Source organism: Protopterus annectens, chromosome 12.part0, assembly GCF_019279795.1.
Source record: "Protopterus annectens isolate FY-2018-M chromosome 12.part0, PAN1.0, whole genome shotgun sequence".
NCBI classification, from domain to species: domain Eukaryota; kingdom Metazoa; phylum Chordata; order Ceratodontiformes; family Protopteridae; genus Protopterus; species Protopterus annectens.
The window spans coordinates 965,376,182-965,387,980 of NC_056746.1; the positions used below are offsets into that span (position 1 = coordinate 965,376,182).

The 11,799-nt window shown below is 36.4% G+C and overlaps 1 protein-coding gene across 1 annotated transcript in view; it reads left to right on the forward strand.

Moving 5' to 3' along the window:
• Positions 1-260: 260 nt before the first annotated feature.
• The window catches only part of LOC122816236 (osteoclast stimulatory transmembrane protein), a 161,314-nt gene continuing 149,775 nt past the window's right edge, over positions 261-11,799 (forward strand). Inside the window, exons 1-3 of the mRNA XM_044088979.1 lie at positions 261-365; positions 501-640; positions 1,197-1,306. Coding sequence (XP_043944914.1) covers positions 261-365; positions 501-640; positions 1,197-1,306 — 355 coding nt within the window. The remainder of the gene's footprint in view (positions 366-500; positions 641-1,196; positions 1,307-11,799) is intronic.

Below are 11,799 nucleotides of genomic sequence, written 5' to 3' on the forward strand. Positions count from 1 at the left end.
ACTTGACTATTCTTATTTCGGCATTGACTCAGCAAGTGACAGATTTGAATAAAAGAATGGACTCTCTTCAGGCCACTCAAATTGGAAAGTCTCAGGCAGACGTTTGAAGGAAAGATTTTGGTACATTCCATTTTAGACCTTTAAATCAAGGTGATTTTTCAGCCAAACCACTAGACGGTAGCAAACGATCAAACAAAGAAGAATTGATGGTTAACTCTTCAGTTAAACATCAGCCACTTTCTAGTTTTAGAAAACGGATCATGAAAGAATTGTCATTTCCAGGGGATAATTTACATGAAGATGGTAGGCACGAGCATCAAACATTTAACACCACAATGAAAGATTTTGAACTTTTGTTGTTTAAGGTACGTGCTCTGCAATGTGACAATTTGTACCTTCAGGAGAGTTTAAAGAAACAACACGTTCCTAAAGGGCTTAGACTGTTTAAATTTCTGAACGGTTTGAATACTAGTAACTGTGATACAAATTAACTTCTACAGCTTTTTGACCGTTTTGGTTTTGATTTAATGGAATTTATTATCAAAACTAATTGTAAACGTATTAATGACATGTTGGAAGACTTAGATAAAATGAATAGGAAACTTGAGAATGATTTATTGTTTGAATTTAATATGGTTCAGTAAGAAAAAATCTTAGAAAAGGTAGACTATAGTGTTAAAATTAATTTGGAACGTAAAAAGAAAAAAACTTTTAAGAGACGATAACGAATATGTAAAGAAAAATGTTTATCCTTTTCCTGGTTGGTTCTCTAATGAATCTAACAGGGTTATTAACACAAACTCTGTTCCTGATTCGAAGCAACACACACCACCTACTTATAATGAGGTAGAACAAGAAGTTAGAGATCAAGACCATATAGTAGATGATTATAACACGGAATTTCCTCCTATTAGAAGGTCTGAACACCTCAAGAATAGGAACAAACAACAACAACAAAAAAAGTTTTTTAGGGGATGTATACCAACCCAAACCCAACAACAGGGGGTACAAATGGGGTGGGTACAGAAACAATTATCAGTAATAGAAGTAGTTAATGAAAACAATATTCAGGTGACCCATAATGGTATTATGTTTTCAAAGGATGGTTTTAATATTTATAATTACACAGATTTAAATGTTGACAATACATACTTTACACTGTTTAAGAAAGGATTTAAATATATTCCCACTTGTAGAACGGAAAAAGTGGATGCAATTACAGAGTTAAAGCTTTATAGTAGAAAACTAAACTTTAAGATCATGTTTGAAGGAGCATTAACCAAAAACTATGCAAACCAACAAGGTGGTAAACAAATGTTTAAAAAGAAAAGTAGTTTTAACCCCCCATTACACCCCATAATTGCGGCATTTGAAAAAGCATGTGAGGCGGATATTCAAAATGAATTGATCAAACACAATTCTATTAAAAGATTCAATTTGAGTAGAGAAAAGTTTACTCTATTAAATAATTTAAGAACAAGTAAGTCACACAGAATTATGAAGCCGGATAAGGGGTGGGGGTAGTTTTGTTTAATTCACTAGACTATGTAAATGAACTTACTATTATTTTTTCAGACAAAGAGAAATATCAAACATCATCCAGGAATGAAATTAATTTAGCACATAGGAAGATTTTAGATTTTTTGGAAGATTCCCTACTCCAGAAAGTAATTTCAGAGGAGCTTTACAATTTTTTAAAAACAGAACATCCTTATTTACCTACAGCTGTCGGCATTCCCAAAATCCACAAAAGTATTAAAAAAACCTCCTTTTAGGGTAATTATATCAGCACATAATAGTTCTACATATACCCTTAGTACTTTTGTGGATAGAATATTGAAAGATTCCATAAAACATGTGTAGTATTTACTGAAGGATTCATGGGATTTTTTGTCGAAGTTTAACGAAAGATGGTATAAAGCTGAAGTTATTTTTTCTACAATAGATGTAGTAGATTTATTTACTTCAATCCCACATAAAGAGGGTTTGGAATTGTTTTATGAAACCATTAGGGAACTTACAACACTTTCAGACACTATGATTAATTTTATTATGCCTTCAATGGAATATATTTTACTTAATAACTATTTTATTTTTGAAAGAGAATTTTTCAAGCAAATACAGGGAGTGGCAATGGGGGTCGCACGTGCCCCTATTTATGCTAACCTTGTTCTTTATGCATGGGAGAAAAAACATATTTTTTCAAGTTCCTATTCACGGAAATGGTCAACTTATTACTGTTTCCTGGACGATATTTTTATCCTGTGGAACGATTCAAAATCTAGTTTTAACTAATTTCTTCACTATATTAACCAAGTTTGTACATTTTTTAGGTTTACTGCCAATTGTTCTGAAGATGAGATAAGTTATTTAGATATTACGATTATTAAAGACAAAATAAGTAACACGTTTGAATCTAGAATATACAGGAAGGACACTTTCTCAAACAGTTATTTAGATTTTCAAAGGTGTCATCCTTTTTATGCAAAAAATAATATTTTTAAGGGACAGCTGGTTAGGGCTGGTAGAATGTGTTCAAAGAAGGAAACATTTTTACATGAAGTTTCCACCATTACTGAAATGTTCAGAGTGAGAGGTTATCCAAATCATTTATTGCAAAATATTGCTGAACAAGTTATCGGTGGGTGGGGGTAAGGTATAAACCCCTGTTGGCCAGTGGTGAAATTATTCACCAACATAACACTCAATATTCTACCCAGAAAGATTTTAAAACTAGTATGATTATCATCTATGGCAACGGAGAAAAACAGCTGAAAGAAATTATTAAAAGAAATTGGACTATTTTTAATGGAAATATTAAAATTTTTAATAGTTTAGGAAATGCACCAAACTTTATTTACAAAGTTGGAAAAAATTTTAAATATTTAATGGAGCATTGTATTTTACCCAAGAGAGTGTTGTTGAAAGGGACAACCAGATGTGGTTATTGCAATCAATGCCAGTTTGTTTTGAATTATGATGTGATACACATAGCAGATAATGAAAAGGATATTTTTCTGCAGAAAGGTAACTGCAACACTAAAGGCATTATTTACATTGCTGTTTGCCAAACCTGTTCATTTTATTATGTGGGTAAAACAGAGAGGAGATTTAGGCACAGAATATATGAACACATTTATGCTACATCCAAGGGAAATGCGAACAATGCCTTGTTCAAACATTCAACAACATGTCAGGGCTTTTCACAATTTATGTTTGGTATTTTAGAGGTTATTAGACACAACCCCAAGGGTGGTTGGTGGGAATTAAATGTAGATTTGAGGGAATTTTATTGGATTATTAAGTTAAATGCCTTGACAAAACCAAGACTTAATGACTTTTTATCTTTGTTGCCTGTGTTAAAGAAAAGGGCATTAAAATGTTAAAAAAAAATTTTTAAACTACAAGTTTTTTAAGCATTTAAACACAGTGTCTTTTTAAGAGACTAATTATTTAATTGACATTTTATTGTACTTAATTAAAGGATTTGTATTTTAATGGTTGATTTGGGGAGGTAGTTTTTCTGATGAAGTTCCCGTTTGATGGGGAAGAAAGCGCTTAACAAATAAACTGTTGGAAGAACATCTTGCCTTGCTTTGGTATTGCCGTTTTTCATTTGAGCTTATGGTGTGTTGTTTCCACTCAGGAAAGGTTTCTTCAATAACTAATCCTTTTTTATGCCTAAAGTGGTATGTGAGTTATCATTCTCCCTGCCTTCTTCCCAGAACTTAAAAATGAAGGTGAAAGGGATCTTCATATGTTGGATGTTCACATACAACTCAGATACTGTCTTGAGAAAACAAAATCTTTTGGGGCTTTTGATCAACTGTTCATTTCTTGTGAAGGTAAGAAAAAAGGACAACTATTGTCCAAATGGTTGTCTCATGGTTATTACTTGTTACTCCTACCACAACAAAACAATTTTAGTTGTGGTCAATGCTCATTCTGCCAGGGCCTTGGCTTCGTCTGTGGCTTTTTGATAAGGGTTGGATTCTAGAAGGATTCCAAAAGCAACAACTTGGTCCTCTGTGCATACTTTTACAAAGCACTATAAACTAGATTATTTCTCCAGGTCTAGGACAGACTTTGCTTGGACCATTCTCCCAGGGGCTTCTGGAACTTATCTTTCTTCTCCTCTCAGTGTATCATAGATTTGGTAATCTACCCATATAGCTTAGCTATTGCATCCCAAAAACAGGGTTCTACCTGACTCCCACAGACCAATTTCAATCTTTAATCATGTTTATAACATTTTTATGGCATTACTGGCAAACAGGCTGGCAAACTATACCCCAGTGCCTGACACACAGGGACCAGACTACTTTTGTGGGCAGCAGGCAGACTCACAATAATATCTCGAGTTACTTGGTTGTTGGAAGCCATGAGGAGACTTGACAGAAGGATCACAATTATAAGCATTGATGTAGTAGAGTGTGGGTTCTTGTGACAAGTAGTAAACAAATCTGGATTAGGACAGGCTATGATGAGATGCTATTTTCCATTTACTCTGTGTCACATGATAGAGTAAAGCTGAAATACTGCCTATCCTCCACTGTTTCACCTTGCTGGGGGTATGAGGCAGGGTTGTTGCATGTCACTGATCCTCTTTGTTCTTTATATAAAACCGCTGACAGAGGTAAGTCTGGGAGTTGGTGCAAAGGATTAAAGCTATGAGTTGTAGTTCCTGTGTACAGGGTTTGATTACCTTAGCCCTCATTTGCCTACTGTGTGATCTTGAGCAAGTCACTTAACCAGACTTTGCTTGGGAACAAGAGGGAGTTTGGGTTAGGCTCCTTAATGGTCTCCTGGGCTGCAAGTCAAGTAAAAATCTATAAACCTAATTAGGACGGCAGATACAGAAGAAAGCCACCTGGGTACTCAGATACATAAGATAGCCTTATACACCAATGATGTACTACTTTTTTTTACAAAACCTCTAGAGAGAGCTACATAAATTATTAATTCTATTGGAAAATTATGGACAGTTATTAGGGTACAAAATAAATTTGGAAATGATCCAAACACTGATCTGCAGGGATGCCCCTCCTTTTCAGATAAAATTACAATACTCACCTTGTGGAAATATAACTCATTTAAATACATAGTGGCATGGATATCAGAAAACTGAAAATCATCAAGGAATAAAACAGATAAAATAACAGACAGAGTAAAGTTGAAAATCACTAGATGGAAAGTGATTCCTCTGGGACTGTATTCTTACTGTCCTCCTCAGTGTAATATTCTCTAAACCTTTTAATTGTTATTTGGCCTATGCTATATACTGTTATCAAATTTTGGAAATTGTACTTAACTGTTATTTTACCTATGCATTGTACTGTTGTGCACAAATTTTTGACTTGTACTATATTTCTGTGACACTACTTTAATATTTTGTAAATATCATAATTAATTGTATTATTTCTGGAGCTCTTCTACCCAAGTCTCCACTGAAAATGGGCCCCTGGCTCAGTTAGACTAAACCGGTTAACAAATGTCAATTAATCAATAAATAAATAAAAGGCCCAGGAATAACGAGTCATATACCCCATTGGGTCCCCTTGACTTGATCGACACGCTGAAACACCAATGCTAAGAAGACCGACTCGAGAAAACCGACAAGACAGATGATCGACAAGATGAAATCCCGACAGCCGAAGCACCGACATGGGCAACGTGTGAGCGCGAGTCGGTAAGTGTGCGATAGTGTGGGATTTAGCATTAGGGAGTGGACAGGTAAGTGTGCGGTAGTGAGTTATTTAGCGTTAGGGAGCGGACAGGTAAGTGTGAGATAGTGTGGGATTTAGGGTTAGGGTGCGGGAAAGGTGAGTGTGCGGTAGTGTCGGACTTAGGGTGTGGGTAAGGTAAGTGTGTGATAGTGACGGACTTTAGGTGTAGTGGCGGGTTAAGTGAGTTAGGGTTAGGGTGTGGGTAGGGTAAGTGTGCGATAGTGACGGAATGTAGGTTTAGTGGCGGGTTAAGTGAGTTAGGGTTAGGGTGCGGGTAGGGTAAGTGTACGGTAGTGTCGGACCTTAGGGTTAGGGTTTGGGTTATGGTTAGTGCATGTATAGTTGTGTGTAATGTGTAGTTTATGTTTTGTGTGTCGGTGTTTTGGGTGTCGGTGTTATGGTGTTCGGTTTTGTGAGTTGTCGGTTTTGTGCGTTTTCGGAGTTTTGGTGTCGGTGTTTTGAGTGTCGGGTTTGTGGCGTGTCTGTGTTGTGATAGGGATGCACCCCATTATATGGCTCTATGGCTTCAAGCATTTCCTGGGGAAATCCCAGTTTTGTTTATAGCTAAGAAATTTTGTCTTTGAAGTTGAGATGCCAAGAATAAGCTGTGATAGACGTATCCTACTAAGAGACTGGAGAAGTCTGTGAATTCTGGAATAGTGAAATATCCTGTGGCCAGCACTGGTCTTGAGTCAACTGGCACCCTAGGTGAAGGGCTCTGTGGCTCCCCCCTCACTAACAACCACTTCACCATGCACATCAACTAGTGCACCCAGCCCTCCCCCTATCTTGGCCTACTCACATCTTCCTAATTACTTTTTTCTTCTTTTTTCTCATTGTTTGTCTTACTTTTCATATTCCCATAATTATTTATTCATTCATTCATTCATTCATTCATTCATTCATTCATTCATTCATTCAACATTTTCTGTCTAGCCAAAACTGCACTCCCATGGGGATTGTAGATGTTCCAAGTTGCATTTGACAGTCTTTTAAACAACCTTTTCATCCAATGATGAATTGAATGATTTAAGAAAGGAAGACATTTAGTCTTTACTTTTCAACTATATTTTTCCCTTGCATCCTTTCAGTACACCCTAATTGCCCAAGATTACACTGTAATAACTGCAGTAGAAATAATTGATTTAAGCCAGGGATGCTTTAGATGCTGTATCGTACATTTTAGAGTTTTTTTAAACAACCTTTTCAACCAATGATGGCCTGAACAAAAACTATGATTACAAAACTAAATTCAGTTTTACTCTCCAACTTTGCTTTTTCTGCATACTTTCAGGACACAGTAACTGATGAAGACTACACTTTAATAACTGCAGTGGAAATAATGGCTCCCTATTGAAATGTAGGCACTCAAAATGGCAAGTGCCGACGAGCCAGGAAAAAAAAGACCAAAATTATAGGAGAAAAATTAATCTTGTACATGACTTATTTCCTTTTAACTTATTTTTTTTTGTGGGTGGAGGGGCAAGATCCCACTGCGTCCACATCCCGAACTTATATATACCAACTCCGAGATTGCCATACATTGGAGAAAAAGGAATATTCTGAGAAACAGTCCTCTTGGGCTCATTATTTGTAAGTCCATTTTTTCAGCCATTCAACATATTTTAGGACTCACTCTGGTGGGTCCCAACATTTCAAATAGTTGCTGAAATAAATGTATTAAGCCATGAGGATTTTAGCAAACTTCTCATCCAATAATGGCCTGATCAAAAAACATGATTAAGGAATGACATTTGGTTTTGCTCTCCAACTTTGCTTTTTCCTGCAACTTTTCAACACATTCTAAATGACCAAGACCATACTGTAATAAAAAAATTATGCTGGGAGCCTAGGGGCTGCAAGGCAGCAGGAAGCCATGGGCTTATAGATACCTTGAGGTGCATTTTAAAGCTTTTTTCCAACATTTTGATCTAATGATGGCCTGAACAAAAATCATGCATAAGAAAAAGAAATTCAGTCTTAATTTTTTATTTCAAGGAAGAAATAAGTTGCATCCAAGGCCTAATGGTCAAAGCTGACCAATAATCAGTTCACCATAAATTCAGAAGACAAATGCTTGTGAGTCTACTCAAATCATATCTGGGAATACAGCTTGCCCCCCCCCCCCCAGAAAGTTGCTTTCTGTGTATCCTTCTGGTGTTAATTGAGATGAAATTTAAGGTACAAATGTCCAAAGTCATATATTTCAAACTGTTGCTGTCATATGTATATACAGCATGCCCCCACACACACACACACACAGAAAGTTGCTTTCTGTGTATCCTTCTGGTGTTAATTGAGATGAAATTTAAGGTACAAATGTCCAAAGTCATATATTTCAAACTGTTGCTGTCATATGTATATACAGCATGCCTCTTCACTCCTAACGTCTAAAGATAGTCATCTTCTGCATAACATTTTTATATCAGATTCAGACCAAACTGGAAAAAAAAAACAAATTGAACATAGCAGATTTGCTGTCAAACATATATAAACAAAATTTTCTTTACTCTCCCCTAAAAGACAGCTACATGTATAAGCATCTGATTGTGAGGAAAATGAAAAAAACAATAATTACAGTAATGTTTCAAACTTCTTACTTCCAGAGAGTACAGTGTACTACAAGTATACACAGTGTACTACAGTGTAATACAAGACATGTTGACTTCTGAGGTTTTGGAGGAATGTTAAAAAATTATGATGTTGTCCCCAGCCACTCACACAAGTTAGAGTGACCTTCTGTGTACATCTTTGACCAGGGCTGTTTTTTTAACTAGATGGGACTCTGGGAAATGGTGACTACTAAGCCCATGTCAAAATCCACTTATTCAGCCTTAGTGTGTGGAAACAACCAGGCCCTAAGAAGCGCTAAAGGTCTGAATGTTCTTTGATACATTTTATCACTTATTTTATTGAGAGATGACTGACTGCTAAACTGAGCAAGCAACAAGAGGGTCAGTTAATGCCATCCTGGCATCCTTCACCAGTAACACCACCCAGTTATAGTCACTTCCCTGTACAGGTTAAGCATCTGATTGTCATACAAGTGGCTTTGTAATGTATCTCACCTTTGTTCCAAATAGATATTTTCCACACATTAAAAAATTGCACATTACTTTCCATAAATCACATTAGTCCTGCAAAGCCAGAATAATATCAGCTTGTCATTTTCCTATAAAAACAATCCCAGCAATTATACCTACTCTGTCTGTGCATATCTTACGTCTCATAAATGCACTCCAGATGTCTCTCAAACTCTTAGAGTAAGAAATCTGGACAAAGCCTAAAATAATCAGGGGAGAAAAACCCAAAAATGGGGACAGATTTTAAATAGTGCTCTTATTAACTGAAAAAGTTGATGGAATAACAGGTTTTGCATTAGCATACATTGTCTGAAGAATATAAAGTCTGAAACTTGGATGTATGTCATTATTTAGTGACTTCAGTCTTCTGCAATTTGCCAGAAAACTACAAATGTTATGAGGAACAGACTAAAATATATGAGGAAAAGCTGTACTTTCTGTGAAAATCTGAACAGTTGAGAGGTATGGCACTCTAGTCTGTAAAGCCAGTTAGTGACTGTTTAATCTGAGCAAATGACGAAAGGATCAATTACTTTCATCCAGCCAACTCGAACACATACCCTCCAGTTATAGCTACAATGTCTGATAGTTATGTAATACTATTTCATCTTGACATAAACAAGCTGCCACACATTAAAGTATTCCAAGTTGCTCAATAGAAATCACAAAGCCAGAAATAATGCATAAAATTTCTGGTTTATCAATTATAATATAATATAATATAATATAATATAATATAATATAATATATTAATATATTAATATATTAATATATTAATATATAATATAACAGTTGCCACCTCACAGCAAGAGGTTCTCCAGTTTGATCCTCGTCTGGGGTGCCTTCTGTGTGGTGTCTGCATGTACTCCCTGTGGTCGTGTAGGTTTCCTCTGGGTGCTCCAGTTTCCTCCCACATCCCAAAGACATGCTGTAGGTGGATTGGACACTCTAAATTAGCCCTAGGTGTGAGTGTGTGCATGTGTGTGCCTTCTGTGGAAGGTTGGGTGTTAGGCTGGCACCTTGACACTGTAAAACTCCACTGCCAATCATGAGCGGACTGGTGATCTGCTGTGGCGACCTCTAACCCCGGTTAGCTGAAAGAAGAAGAAGAATATTGTAAAAATAATAGCAATACTTATCTCACCTTCTGTCTTCAGCTACAAAGCATTCCTCTTAACTGTTCAGAATTCTGCAACATGTCCTTCATTTTCAGGCCTATATTTGAACATTGTGAGGTCCCTCCTCTATGACCTTGCAATGTTCATCTCTAACAAGATGTTACTTGGAGCACCTCTTCCTGAGGTACCCATCATAGTTTGGGCACAGTCTGCTACAACAGGGTGCCATATTTATTTACTTAGAGCAAAGAACTGTATTTCATTGCTTCAAAAAATAAGTAAATAAATAAGTAAGTAAGTAAATAAACATGGAAAGCATGCCCCTAAGGCATGGTGCCCTATGCAGCCACCTAGTTTGTGTATGTGTAAGGTTGGCCCTGCTAGCGGTTATCCAGATAAGAATTTGTACAGTTCAGCTGCAATCAACAGCATATAAAGCTAGAAGGAAAGAGGTTACCCATTATATGTTAGGTACAGCTGGGGAAGACATACCTGTCAGTTTGTGCTGCTGGGTAGAGGGGGAGTGCAGTTTCCTTTCAAACATCGCAGAGCTGTGGTGACAGAACTGATAAACTGCAATGAGATTAGACCATGTGAAAACATTACTCAACCTATAAGAAGCTAAAGAGGAGGGAAGCCAGAGGAAGGAGCCTTCAGGAACTGTAGAAGTGAAGGAAAGGTTTGGCTGTAGATGTCCAGGCCGAAATAGGGACTGACTAAGGTTGGATAAACTGATCAATAGCCTGGGAGGAATTTGACTTGAGTTAGACACTTGACAAAAAGCAGGAAATTCAGATTTCTCCATAGATAATTTTATACTCCATTCCATATTTCACATGTGTTCCCAGAGGCAGAGGGAGAATGTTGGAGATGTGGACAAGGAACTAGGGGTACTTAGAGGCATTTTCTGGATGTGTGACACACTACAAACTACTTAAACAAAACTTCAAGAATTAATAAAGTCCTCCTTCAGGCTCCCCCATATCAGAACCTTTATTTTTACTGGGAGATTTGCCAGGCATTATTCCCCCTCCCCCAAAGGAAGTTACTGTTTTTGATTCTTTTAATAGCTTAAAAAGCAATTACATGAAACTGTAAAACAAATAAGTCCCAGATATCATAAATGTAATTGATACATTAAAGGAAGTTAAACAAAGAGGTTCACAAGTAATAAATCATAGGAGGAAGTGAAATAACTAGCAGCAGTATCAGAGTGAGGAGGAATGCTCCCCACAATCACCTTCACCTATGTAAGATTCAATTAGCACTTTCAAGTTTGAAATGAGATGTCCATTAAAGGGGCTAGATATGTTCAGGGATCTAACATAATGAATTGCAAGGCTAACTTTTTTTATTAATATTACCAGTCACTTGTCTAATTTCTTTATTCTGTTTCCTCTTTTCTCCTTTTCTCTTACTTTCTCAATTTAATCTAGTTTTCTATTTATTATTAATTAAGGTATAGAAATGGGGCTTATTAAGATTTATTGCTGTGTTTTTATATAAGCATGTTCATCTGGGATACAAGAAACAGCAGGCTATTTGAATGTTTGAATATGTATCTGTTTTTGGATGGCTGTACTTATGTTTCTTTTAATAAAAAAGGAAAGTTTTTTTTAATAATGGTAGTTTTTTTATTATGGTACTTTTAGAATGTGGGCCCATCATAGCTTTACTTTTATTCTGTTCTGCTTTGGTCAGAAATGGTTTCACTTTCTACTCTCTTATTGGTTCAGCAACAGTGATGAAACAATGAGAAATCAGCATCCGGGAGCATATCTTTGATTGAGCAGTCCAAATGTTGTTGCCCTTGGTGATTTGTATCACTATACACACCACTGAATAAATAAATGTAAAGAAATCTTGGTGGTT